The 14,285-nt window shown below is 41.8% G+C and overlaps 1 protein-coding gene across 1 annotated transcript in view; it reads left to right on the top strand.

Moving 5' to 3' along the window:
- dhx36 (DEAH (Asp-Glu-Ala-His) box polypeptide 36) overlaps positions 1–14,285 on the top strand; it is a 133,130-nt gene that overhangs the window by 107,723 nt on the left and 11,122 nt on the right. Inside the window, exons 14-17 of the mRNA XM_034168262.1 lie at positions 7,017–7,072; positions 7,338–7,402; positions 7,857–8,000; positions 8,408–8,525. Coding sequence (XP_034024153.1) covers positions 7,017–7,072; positions 7,338–7,402; positions 7,857–8,000; positions 8,408–8,525 — 383 coding nt within the window. The remainder of the gene's footprint in view (positions 1–7,016; positions 7,073–7,337; positions 7,403–7,856; positions 8,001–8,407; positions 8,526–14,285) is intronic.

The raw sequence follows: 14,285 nt of genomic DNA on the forward strand, positions 1-14,285 counted from the left end.
TGGCAATCGGTTGTACATATTTTAATACAAATTGCAAGCACCTGCTTTTAGTACTGTCTTTCATTGTGCATGTGTGTGTTTAAATACTTTGCAGTTACTTTATTTTCAAATGACTTGAGTCTTTGATGCTGTACTGAGTGGGGTACACACAGTTTTGTTTGTGGGACCTGATGATGATTTGATATACACAATTGAGTGCATAGTGTCATATTGTGTGGTGGTGGTGCTGCTTCAGATTACTGTATTTGCCAGACTATACTGTATGTGTATTGGTCTTTCAGCCCACAATTCGCCTTCTTTCTTTTTTTATAGCAGTACGTTTCTTCTGCTTTTCACCACTCTGACAAATTTTTCACTCACTCCAAACTTTATTTCTACTGCTTGATTACTAAATTCTGAAGGCTTCAGAGATTTTCACCCAGACACAGCAGACTGCATAAAATGGATCTTTCATCCATATAAGCTGATCTGGAAGCAGTGCAGCTCAGAGAGACGAGAGATAATTTCAACACTATAAATACGTCAATAAATAATAAATAAATATTTGGAATCATTTTTCTAAAAGAAATTTAACATGAAATGTTGTCTCTCTGACTGTATCCAGACGAACACAAAAGGTCTTGCAGGTCATTTTGTGAGCTTGCATCGTAAATCACTGGTTAGAGTTGGTACAGTTTCTAACTTTTAATTTCATATGAACACTTCAAACAGTGTGAAATAAAATATTAGAAAGGTGGTTTTGTTTTTACTTTGGTAAAAAAAAAAATACATGTAAAATACACATACAAATAAAACATTTATTTCCAATGTGGTTTTCTTATTCACAAATATGATACAAAAATAAATACATAAGAAAAAAAACAGAAATGCGTAAAAATGCAAGCGTAATTACAATCTAAAATGGTATAATGAAAATCACAGCAAGACAAACTAAAATAAAAATACCAAATGCAACAGTTAAGTTTGATTAAGATATGCATTCATGACTGATTTTGTACTTCATAAAAACTGTTTGACTTGTTTTTGTTTTTTTTGTTTTTTGTTTTGTTTTTTTAAGTCTCCTGAGTCACAAAGTCAAACTGATTGAGGTAGATTATTCCACACACCAACTCCTCCACACTTTCCAGAACCCTTCAATGGAGCCTATCCCAGCAGCTGGGGTACACCTTGGACAGGATGCCAGTTTGTCACAGCGCCACATATAGACAAACAAACACATTCACACCCACACACACACCTACGGACAATTTTAAGTTTCCAGTCTACCTAACCTGCATGTCTTTAGATGTGGAAGGAAGCTGGAGCACCCAGAGGGGACCCACGCAAACACAAAAGAAAAGCTGCACCCTTCGGGAGTTTCTGGAATGAGTTAAAGACCTCTGGTCTATAGGGTTCAGGTTAGGTGAGGTTGCTGGCCAATCACACACAGTGATACAGTGGTTTTTTTTGCAGTTATTGGTACTTTCTGGAATGTGTTGAAGACCTAGCTTAGGGCTAGTGGCCAGCAATCACCTTAGTATTTTTTCTGTTTTTCTTGTCACTAAATGCTGATAAATTATACTGTATTTGTTGTCTTTCTGCTGCCTGATTCTGTTTTTCTCTCTGTTTAAGGCATAGGTGTCAAACTGATTCCAGAAAGGGCCAAGAGGGTGCAGGTTATCTTTGTAACCACCAACTCCAGCAGGTGATTTCACTGATGAACATCATTTTGAGCAGATGGGAAGAGTTTATCAGTGAAATTACCTGGTGGAGTTGGTGGTTACAAAGAAAACCTGCACCCTCTTGGCCCTTTCTGGAATCAGTTTGACACCTATGGTTTAAGGTATGACTCCATCCAGAGATGGGAGTGGGTGTTTTTCTTCTGCAGGCCTCCCGTCTTATGCACCAGCATGGACTCCCAAAATTTCCCCAAATTTCCTGTATATTTGTATTGTCAATTGTGTCGGTAGCATGGCCCAAGCAGAGGGTCACCCCTTTAAGTCTGGTCTGCTTGAGGTTTCTTCCTCAAATCATCAGAGGGAGTTTTCCCTTACCACTGTCACCTGTGTGCTTGCTCTAGGGGTTAGTAAGGTTAGACCTTACTTGTGTGAAGTGCCTTGTGGCACTTTTGTTGTGATTTGGTGCTGTATAAATTGAAAATTGAAAAACCTCTGCCAAAGACAGTCTATGGGGTATTGTCAAGAGAAATATGAGAGACACCAGACCCAGCAATGCAGATGAGCTGAAGGCTGATATCACAGCAATGTGGGCTTTCATAACACCTCAGCAGTGCCACAGGCTGATTGCCTCTATCCCATGCCACATTGATGTAGTAATTCATGAAAAAGGAGCCCTGACCAAGTATTGAGAGCACATGGTCATACTTTTTAGTAGATTGTCTTTCCAGAGTGCGATGTGCATGTGCCTTTCATCTTCTTTTGGCTTCTCCTGTTAGGGTCGCCACAGCAGATCATTCATTTCCCTCGCACCATGTCCTCTGTATTTTCCTCCATCACAGCAACCGCCTGCATGTCCTTTTATTAAAAAGAAGACCTAAAAGTTCAGCTACAATTTGCCAGAAGGTACATCTGAGATGCAAGCCTATATTTAATGTTATGGTGAAAGAAAACCACTTCATCATGAAGCTGTAAAACTGGGGATACAAAATGCAAAACATGCATTATGCACAATTTCTCCAATCACAGCCACAGGAGCCTTTAACTTCTTCTTGGTTGTCTGGGTAAAAGTGTCTCAGACACTTGGGTGAAGAGAGGGGCTGAGCTGTCGACCAATCACCACCTGGTGGTGAGTTGGATCCGCTGGGAGGGGAGGAAGCTTTGCTAAGGGCTAGCCGGTCCCTGTACGGCCGCAGCAGGAGCTTGGTTCGCATTGCTGGTAGTAAGTCAAACCTGTTTCCAGTGCACGTTGGCCTCCGCCAGGGCTGCCCTTTGTCACCGGTTCTGTTCATTACCTTTATGAACAGAATTTCTAGGCGTAGCCAGAGTGTAGAGGGGGTCCGATTTGGGAACCACAGAATCTCATCTCTGCTGTTTGCGGACCATGTGGTTCTGTTGGCTTCGTCAAATCAGGACTTTCAGCATGCACTGGGGCGGTTTGCAGCCGAGCATGAAGCGTCCAGGATGAAAATCAGCACCTCCAAATCCGAGGCCATGGTTCTCTACTGGAAAAAGGTGCCTTGCCCCCTTCAGGTTGGTGGAGTGTCCTTGCCTCAAGTGGAGGAGTTTAAGTATCTCGGGGTGTTGTTCGTGAGCGAGGGACGGATGGAGCGTGAGATCGACAGATGGATCGGTGCAGCGACTGCAGTGATGCTGTCGCTGTATCGGACCGTCGTGGTGAAGAGAGAGCTGAGTGGGGGGGGGGGGGGGGCAAAGCTCTTGATTTGCCGATCAATCTACGTTCCGACCCTCGCCTATGGTCATGAGATTTGGCTCATGACTGAAACAACGAGATTGCGAATACAGGCGGCCGAGATGAGATTCCTCTGCAGGGTGGCTGGGCGCTCCTTTAGCGATAGGGTGAGGAGCTCGGTCACTCGGGAGCTGCTCGGAGTTGAGCCGCTGCTCCTCCACGTCGAAAGGAGCCAGCTGAGGTGGCTCGAGCATCTTTTCCAGATGCCCCCTGGACGCCTCGCTGGAGAGGTGTTCCAGGCACGTCCCATTGGGAGGAGGCCCCGGGGTAGACCCAGGACATGCTGGAGGGACTACGTCTCTCGGCTGGCTTGGAATGCCTCGGGGTTCCCCTGGAGGAGCTGGGGGAGGTGTGTGTGGATTGGGAGGTCTGGGCGGCTTTGCTTGAGCTGCTGCCCCCGCGACCCGACTCCGGATAAAGCGGAAGAAAATGGATGGATGGGTTGTCTGGGTGTCTTGGTGGCTTTCCTCACTCTTCTTCTTGCACAGTCACTCAGTTTTTGAGAACTGTCTACTCCACACAGATTTACCATAGAGTTGCCATACTGTTTGTATTTCTTCATAACTGATGTAAATAAAGCTCAAGACATATTCAGTGACTTGGAAAGGTTTTTGTATCCATCCCCTTGTATGACTTGTCTGAAGAAAACTGGCAATTAAACTGATTATTTACAGGTATTATACCAAAGGGGCTGATTACTTGTGCAACCCATCATCTTGGCTTTTATATTTTTAATTAATTTATATTAAGTTGTAGAGATTTACTTTCAGTTTGAGTCTAAGATCATTTTAGAAATTTTTATATTGCGAAGCCTGATTTACTTTTTGTATTTGAAATGCCATAAATAAATTAAAATGCATGAAATACCAAGGGGATGAATACTTTTGCAAGGCACTGTAGCTGGTCTCACTGCTGTCTTGTAGACTTCCCCTTCACTCTTGCTGATACTCTTCGGTCACAAATCACTCCTGCCACCTTTCTCCATCCACTCCACCCTGCCTGGACTCTTTTCTTCACCTTTCTCCCACACGCTCCATTACTTTGGACAGTTGACCCCAAGTATTTAAACTCATCTGCTTTCACCTTTTCTACTCCTTTTAACAGCATTATTCCACTGGGCTGCCTCTCATTCACACACATGGACTCAGTTTTTCTCCTACCGAATTTCATTCCTTTGCTCTCCAGAGCATATCGACACCTGTCCAGACTAGACTCAATCTGCTCTTTACTCACTACAGATCACAATGTCATCTGCAAACATCATAGTCCATGGAGACTCCTGCCTGATCTCATCTGTCAACCTGTCCATCACCATTACACCGAGCTGATCCTTAGTATAATCCAACCTCCTCCTTGAATGAGTCTGTCATTACTACTCAGCATCTCACTGCTGTCACACTATCCTTGTACATGTCCTGCACTAACCTCCCATACTTCTCTGCCACTCCAGACTTCCTCATACAGTACCACAACTCTTCTCTTGGCACTCTGTCATAAGCGTTCTCTAAGTCCACAAACACAGAATGTAACTCCTTCTGGCCTTCTCTGTACTTCTCCAACAGTATTCTCAGAGCAAACATTGCATCTGTAGTGGTCTTTCTCAGCATGAAACCATGTTGCTGCTCACAGACCTTCACCTGTTTTCTCAGCCTAGCTTCCCTTTTAGTCCATGAGCCAGTCATCAGTTTTGGCCTAATCGGTACCACTGAAGGTGACGAAATGACACTTAGAATCCAGCCTCAGTGTACCATGACCTACACAAAAATGTATGATAGCCATCCCAGAGTGGTAGCTGTAGCCAGGTTGGGGTCAGTGAAGAATTACATAGAGGTCAAAATTTTAAAATGCTCCAGTCATGTTCCAAACATAACAATTCCAAAAAAGTATAGTTTGTACTAGCTATGATGGAATGTTCTGAGGTTATGGGGGAAAACAGCATAAATGGTGACAAAGGTCAATTTCAGTTTGTACAGGGGTCAAAAGTTAAAGTTGCCAAAATTCAGTAAAAGAAAATGATGCAAATTATTGTTTGGGTTAATAGGGTTCTAATAAGGAATAGTTTGCACCATTTATCATGCTTAGTTATCATGTTACAGGGTAACATATGTCACATGTCATAGAATCCAATAGATGTTGACCTTGTTTGACCTTTACCTTGGAAACCAAACATTCAACACAGTCAAAAGTATTCCATTTATTAATCCTTTTATTTCAACCAATAATTTGCATAATTCTGTACTGAAATTGGAGCAACTTTAACTTTTGACCCCTGTACAAACTGAAACTGACCTTTGTCACAATTTTTGCTCTTTTTACCCCATAACTCCAAAACATTCCATCTCAGATAGTCCAAACTATACCTTTTTGGAATCGTTATGACCAGACAAGTAATGTGATATAGTTTTCAACATGATTGGAGCATTTTTAAAGTTTGACCTCTGTGTAATTCTTCACTGACCCCTACCTGGCTACAGCTACCACCCTGAGATTGCTATCATACATTTTTGTGTACGCCATGATACACTGAGGCTGGATTCTAAGTGTTGTTTAGTCACCTTAAGTGGTACCGAAAACCTACTTGGCCCATGGACTATTTGTCACCTCTGTTCCCTTTGCCATCATGGCCATTGACGTCTGCTCTAATCACCGCTCTTTCATGCTTGGGCACAATCTCCACTACCTCATCTAACTCTCCAAAAATCTTCTTTCTCCTTGATCTTGCAACCTGCCTGTGGGGCATGTGCACTGATGATATTCATCATCACCCCTTCAATTTCCAACTTCACACTCATCACTCCGTCAGACACTCACTTAACCTCCAACACACTGTTCACATACTCTTCCTTTAAAATGGCCCCAACACCATTTCTCTTCCTGGCCACACCATGACACAACAACTTGAACCCACCGCCTATGCTCCTGCTCTTACTTCCCTTCCACTTGGTCTCTTGCACACACAGTATGTCTACCTTTCTCCTCTCCATCATATCAGCCAGCTCTCTCCCTTTACTAGTCATACTGCCAACATTCAAAGTCCCAACTCTCACTTCCACCCTTCTAGCTTTCCTCTTCTCCCACTGTCTCTGGACACGTTCTCCTCCTCTTCTTCTTCTTCACCCAGCAGTAGCCCAGTTTCTGCAGGCACCCGTTGGGCAATGGCACCAGTCTTTTTTCAAACAGGCCTTGACTGATCCAGTATGGAAATTCGATTTTTAGCCTGCATGGTTGGGTTGGCTTGTTTTACACCAGGTGCCCGTCCTGACACAACCCTACTCCTTTATCCGTGTTTGGGATCGGCACTCAGAATGTACTGGCTGCACACCCCATGTAGCTGAGTTAATGAGCGTGTGCTTTTCAAAAGTGCACATCTGTTTTTGTGACCTATGTTTTGAGTGAACCCATATTGATTAATATGTGCTTGTTATTTATTTATTTATTTTTTTACCTTCAAAGATGAGTAAGTTGGAAATAAATTGTTGCAATATTAGAACTGACGAGAAGCTATTTCTTTAGCCATAACCGTGCAGCTGTAGCAGCTGTGTGTCATGCTATGGAAAATTAAGCAGCCTTTTGCCGAGCTTTTTTTTACGTATTCTATTTTCTTTCAGACCGCTTCATTATCATCCCTTTGCACTCCCTCATGCCAACTGTTAATCAGACCCAGGTCAGCATTTCTTTGTCTCTTTTTTCCCTGACTTCCTCACTCTCTGTCTCTCTCACTCCCTCACATACACTCTGTCTATGCCTGTCTCTCTGTCACTCTCTGTCTTTCTGTCTGTGTCTATCTTTGAGTGCTTCAGTGTCTTTCTCTCTCTTTATCTCTGACTCTCTGTATTTCTGTTTGCCTGTCTGTCTCACTCAAATGTCCTGCTTTATTCATGTACCAATACCACAACAGTCCAATCTCATCATTCTCTCTCACTCCACAGGTATTCAAAAGGCCTCCTGCAGGAGTTAGAAAGATTGTGATAGCTACAAATATAGCTGAGACCAGGTATGTGAGTGGAATGATTTTTTGTTTTTCCTTTGTCCAGCCTTGATGCATCATCCCTTTGAAATGGTGTGTGTTGGCTTCTGCTTCTTGGCATCCATATTTTTTAAAGTTTAGTGAAAAAGGAAAAAAAAGTGGTGGCACTTTTGGGACTAATTAGCAGACATATTTTGCAAAAGCTGTCATATTGGCTTGGATGGAGCACACTGAGTCAGTGACAGAGTATTTGATAACGGATTCATAAAGCTGTTCACACACACTCACATGCATACAAACTGAGTAAATTAAGAAGACCCGACTGTCGGCACTCTCCACGCGCTAAATATAGACTCAAACTACCAAAGGGTGAATTGCTATTTTTGCTTCTATGTGATTGCGTGAGTAGTTTAGATAATTTACTTTGAAGTGTTTTTCCTCACTCATTTGGTCTCTGTTTGCCCCTGTTTCTTGCTCGCAGCATCACCATAGACGATGTCGTTTATGTGATTGATGGAGGGAAGATTAAAGAGACTAACTTTGACACCGTCAACAACATCAGCACAATGAAAGCAGAGTGGGTGAGCCTGGCCAATGCCAAACAGAGGAAAGGACGTGCCGGCAGGTAGATGTTTGCTTCCACACAGGAACGGTGCATTTTTAAAAAAATTATTATTGTTATTATTCTTAATGAGCATGTGCAGTCGTTCTGCTTTGGGAGGATTGTTTTCCACTTCCTTTGTCATCATTCTCCCAGTCTCCACCCCATCAGCCGACTTCTTCCACCCTTCCCATCTGTGAACACTGAGAAAGGCAAAGTGTAGTCGCCCCCGGGTTGTTTCCCAGCCTGTGACTCAAGACGTGTTCTGTTAGCTAAAGTTGACATCAAAGTAGATTGTGGCCCAGTTAACAAGAGCTGCTTACTGTGTGAAGTTTCATTCCATTGATTTTATATTAAGCCCTTGTCACAGAACTGAAGTAACACATATTCTCCACCCCACCCCCACCCCCACTCTCTCCTTGTGTGAATAGAGTGTGTCCGGGGAAGTGTTATCATCTGTACAATGGTCTAAGAGCCAGCCTGCTGGATGCCTATCAATTACCAGAGATCATGAGAACGCCACTCGAGGAGCTCTGCTTGCAGATCAAGGTTGTGTATGTGGGGAAAACAAGCCGGACAGATAAGTGGGTGTAGACCTATCAGGTGAAATGAGGACAGAGTTGGTGTTTGTGAGTTTTGAATGAATTGAAGGGAACGAGTCAGTGCTTCTGTTTTTGGTCTCTGTGTGCACTTGTCCTGCCTGATGAGCATGAGGGATGATCATCCTGGCCCAGCTGTCCCATTGTTCTGGCTCCCTATTTTAGCCAACAGCATAATTGCCCTGCTTTTTTTTTTTCTTTCTCTGAACACTCTTTCTTCTTTCGATAGTCCCCCCCCGCTTTATAAAACACTTTTTTAAATGCACATGCTGCACTCAGACATTTCAACCCATACTAATGGAGTATTAAACCACACTTCACTCAGATGTGGTGTTTTAAAGATTATTGTGGCTGGTGGTTTTATTGGATTTACTTTTGAAAAGGTCTCTTCACAAATTCATTTGGATGTATGTGAGAGTGTGTGTATATAATGTGGATCGCGAGGCTTGTGGCTGAGAGGGAGACTAATGCATCATTCTGCGTTTAAAGTGCGATCAACACTGACAGTATGCCAAACCTGAGCAGACTCAAATGCACAAACACTCCAGTACTGCTCTTAGAGCCAGACATGAGAATGTGGCGGCTTCCTTCTTCAGTCTGCCATAAGTAGGTGTTTACTGTTTATAAAACTCCCAGGTTTTATACACATTTATAGGATATGGTCATTAACATTCCGTTTGTGTTTCGGTTTGATTGTCTGCATATATTAATACTGATTGGAGCCATGTTAATGTGGTTAAATCACAATAAGGACAGTTGATAAGATAACTTGGCTGAGCCATGTTTCAGCACTGAGTTGTGGGACAATCATCTGAAAATGCATCTTATGCAATATACAGTCATTTATATAAGTAGTTGGACAAGTTTTGTCATTTTTACTTCTGTACATTTTCAGCTACAGTGCAGTTGAAATGAAACAACCAAGATTTGCTTGATGCGTAGAGTTATTACAGAGCTCCCCCTAGGCTCAGGTGAAAAAATAAAATAAAATAATGGTGCATAAACTGTTCCCTCAGATTCTTAGTCTGTACCCACACTTTTAAAAACAGTGCACACAGATTGCAAAGCTATGCACAGTTCATAATACTGTATCCACAAAGTAGCCAGTCTGTGCACACAGATACCTGTAAACTTCACCTCAGTGATCCAAAATTTTGCAATGGTTGATCATTGCTGCATAACATGAATAAAAAGCATTAAATGTTTTCTATAAATCTAAATAAATTGAACTTAATAGGCAGATTCAGTCATAGTTGAAAAGTACTGTGGATATCTGTGAAGGACAACCATTTACAAAAATGTGAGCCTGGATTATGAATCTGAGGGTACAGTTTTTACACATCATTTTATGTTTTGTTTTATTTTGTTTTTTTCACTTGAGCCTTGGGGCAAGGGGGCTTTTTGTTTAAGGGGTTTAACAAAAATGTTGCTTGCACAATTCAGGAATTGTGGCCATTTTTATACACAGCTCCTGCATTTTCAGAGGATGTACGTAATTGGACAAACTAAATATAAGGATTATTACAAGCCTGTTAACAGCTCTTTTTCTTCACTTTGCTGGGATTGATATCTTTATCAATTGGTGGCAGGGGCATCTGTTCCATAGGTGTCCAACCACAGCCGTACTTTCTTTTATTTCCCCACCCCTCCACCCTCTATCTTTCTGTAGTAAGTTAGTACTTGTATAGTCCTGTCCAGTTAGTGGCAGTAATACTTGCCAATGGCCAGAAAGCTCGACAAGCAGAAAAAGAAGAAATAGAACAGGTGGAAAAATTGGTGCATTAAGAAAAAGTCCTCAATTATATATGGCCTATGAACATTGAGGGATGTTATTCTTAGCGTTAAATGCAATACTTTAGAAAAAAAACTTTGAATTAAACCAAAAAAGCCCCACTTCAAGCACATTCTGGTTGGTTTATTTCAACACTACTGTGCTGGTTCTGTTGGATGTCACAGCAACCTTTGACACAGTGGACCACACAGTTCTTGTTTCTCAGTTAGAACATCTTGTTGACATTCATGGTGCTGTACTTAAGTGGTTTAAATCATATTTGGTTGTGAGGAGGTTTTCCATGGTTGAGAGGAGGTTTTCCATTATGATTGGTGACCTCTCCTCATCAAGTGCCCTCTTTGTTTTGGAGTGCCACAGGGGTCTGTTGTTGTCCCTGTTCTATTTTCATTGTACATGTTGCTGTTGAGGTCAGTTATAGCTGAGCACAACCTGTCCTTTCGTTGTTATGCAGATGATCTGCAAATCTAACTGCCTATGATGCATGGACTTCATTATTTAATTGTATTCATGATGTAAAGCATTGGCTGTCTCAAAATTCCCTTTACCTGAATGATGGTGCAACAGAGATCATTATGTTTGGACATTCTGGCATGCCGAATGCTGTACTGCCGAGCTTTGGTGTTCTGACTAATTATTTAAAACCAGCTGTTAAGAATTTTGGAGTGATATTTGACAGCTGTTTGAGGTTTGATAAACTCTCTTGTCAAAGGAAGATTTTTCCAGCTATGTCTTCTGGCTAAAACCCTTTCTTAGTAGATGTGATCTTGAGATGGCCACTCATGTTCTCATCAGCTTTAGACTTGATTACTGCAATGTACTTTATCCTGGTGTTAACCAGTCTTCCCTTGCATGCCTCCAACTTGTGCAACATGCTGCTGCTCATCTTTTATCAAGCATTTGCAGACGTGAGCATATTACGCCTGAAATTTTAACTCTCCGCACTTACAGTAGGACATTACATTACATCTGGTCAGAATTCAAAATTCAAATTTATTAATTCATATAGCGCCAATTCACGATGAAATTGTCTCAAGGCGCTTCACACAACATAAAACAAAACAAAAAAAAAACTGAATTAAAAATTTAAAACGCAATAAAAAGACGACCATAAAAGAATACAAGAATAAAAACACATCATAAAACTAGTGATAAAACAAGGAAAACAAATGAGTCTTTAAATGTGACTTAAAAGTCTCCACAGTATCCGACTGCCGAATGTGTGCCGGGAGATCGTTCCACAGAGCTGGGGCACGGTAGGAGAAAGCTCTGTGACCGGCAGACTTTTTATTCACCCTGTGAACACACAGACGTCCTGCACCCTGAGAACGCAGGGCCCGAGCTGGTAAACAGGGGCTTACCAGGTCAGCCAGATAGAGAGGTGCAAGTCCATGAACAATTTTATAAACTAATAACAGTACTTTAAATCCGATCTTGCAGCAACTGGAAGCCAGTGCAGGGACACCAAAATGGGCGTAATGTGGTCAAACATTCTGCTTTGTGTCAAAAGTCCGGCAGCAGCGTTTTGAACCAGTTGAAGAACCCTAATCCTGGACTGTGGTAAGCCAGAAAATAGAGCATTACAAAAGTTCAATCTAGAAGAGACAAATGCATGAATCAAAGTCTCAGCATCAGCCATAGACAGGATGGGACGAATCTTCCCTATATTTCGCAAATGGAAGAAAGCAGTTCTCATAATGTCTCTAATGTGGAGATCAAAGGACAACGTAGGATCAGAAATTACTCCAAGGTTCCTCACTTTATCTGTATGATGTATAACACATGAACCTAAGCTAAGTGCTAGCTGATCAAATTGATGCTGATACCTCGCAGGACCAAGAACCATAATTTCAGTCTTATCAGAATTTAAAAGTAGGAAGTTACTAGACATCCAACTTCTTACTGATGCAAGGCAATCTTCCAAAGATTTTATGTGAATGAGATTGCCAGAAGTTATTGGCATGTACTATTGAGTGTCATCAGCATAGCAATGAAAGGGAATCCCAAAGCACCGCAGTATATTCCCAAGGGGTGCTACATAAAGGGAAAAAAGCAGGGGGCCTAAAACGGATCCCTGCAGAACCCCAAACTTCATGTCCCTACGATCAGAGGAGGTGCCATTACACAATACACCGTAAGAACGACTGGGCAGGTATGACGTCAACCATGCAAGAGCAGTTCCAGTAATCCCAAAGTGATTCTTCAGTATATTGACTAAAATATGATGATCCACAGTATCAAACGCAGCACTAAGATCCAACAGCAGTAGTGGTATCTGAGTCCATTGCTCGCAAAAGATCATTCACTACTTTAGTAAGTGCTGTCTCTGTGGAGTGATATTTTCTAAAAGCAGACTGCAGTGGCTCAGAAAGATTGTTCTCAGTGAGGTAGTCCACGAGCTGTGGCGAAACCACTTTTTCCAGGATTTTAGAACAAAATTTCAATACACTAGGGTCGAGATTGGATTTCTTAAGTAATGGTTTAATCACTGCAGACTTGAAACATTTAGGAACAGATCCAGAAGGTAATGAGAGATTTATAATTTCCAGCACGTCACCTTTATTTTAGATGTTCTGAGGTCAAAATACAAACTCTGAGGTGATTGTGCTTTTGGCTATTAGGAATCATTAAAATATTAATATCATGTGTAAAAGGAACTGGCCCTAGACTGTGGAACAAGTTAGGCTACCTCCTGATTTACATACTAGTTCTGACCCAGCGCTTTTTAAATCAAAGCTCAAGACTTATTTATTTATTCCTAGTGTTGCTGTGACATGTTTTGTTGACGCACATTAGTGGAAATACCCTGGATCTGGTTCTCGCACGTGGTATTGCTGTCACGAATATTGACATCATGCCTCTTACATCAGTGGTCTCTGATCACTCACTTATGAAGTTTACAGTTTCCCTGCCGTGTTTAGTGGAACAACAACCTTATATATCATTACGGTGATGCATCAACTCCTCAACTAAGACTGAACTAGAAGCTAGACTGCCTGATGTCTTAGCTTCACATTTGACAAATATCCAATCAGTAGACAGACTTGTGGATATTTAAACTCAGTGCTCAAAACTACACTTGACATGATTGCACCACCTGTGTTAAAACCGCGCTCCCCCAAATCACAGTCATCTTGGTTCAATGATTACCTGCGTGACCTCAAACATAAAGCAAGAGGTCTAGAACGGAAATGTTGTCATTCAAAATTAGAAGTATTCCACCTTGCGTGGCATGATGCTATCTTAGACTATAAGCATGCATTACTGGCTACAAAGCAGACCTATTACTCTGATTTGATCAACAAAAACAAGCACAACTCAAAGTTCTTGTTCGACACGGTGGCAACACTTATTCATGGACAACCACCTGTAGTTTGCTCTCCTTTTACAGCACAAGATTTCCTGGATTACTTTGAGAAGAAAATAGAAGACATTAGGTTAAACATATCCCAGCATGCCTTAACCCAGCCACTACACCCTGCTATTGAGGTGGGCGCCACTACCGAGGTATTACCTAGATTTACAGAATTTGATAATATCTCACTAGGCATGCTGACGAAACTCGTAGTGTCAACAAAAAGCACAACCTGTTTATTTGATCCTATACCAACAAAACTGTTGAAGGACCTGTGGCCCACTCTTGGGCCGACTCTGCTAGAAATTATTAATCTTTCTTTAACTTCTAGATCTGTTTCTAAATGTTTCAAATCTGCAGTGATTAAACCATTACGTAAGAAACCTAATTTTGACCCTAGTGTATTGAAAAACTATCGGTCGATATCAAATCTATCATTTTGCTCTAAAATTCTGGAAAAAGTGGTGCCACGGCAGCTCATGGACTATCTTACTGAGAATAATCTCTTTGAGCCACTGCAGTCTGCTTTTAGAAAATATCATTCCACAGAAACGGCTCTCACTAAA

The sequence above is a fragment of the Thalassophryne amazonica genome, chromosome 4, assembly GCF_902500255.1.
Source record: "Thalassophryne amazonica chromosome 4, fThaAma1.1, whole genome shotgun sequence".
Taxonomy (NCBI): domain Eukaryota; kingdom Metazoa; phylum Chordata; class Actinopteri; order Batrachoidiformes; family Batrachoididae; genus Thalassophryne; species Thalassophryne amazonica.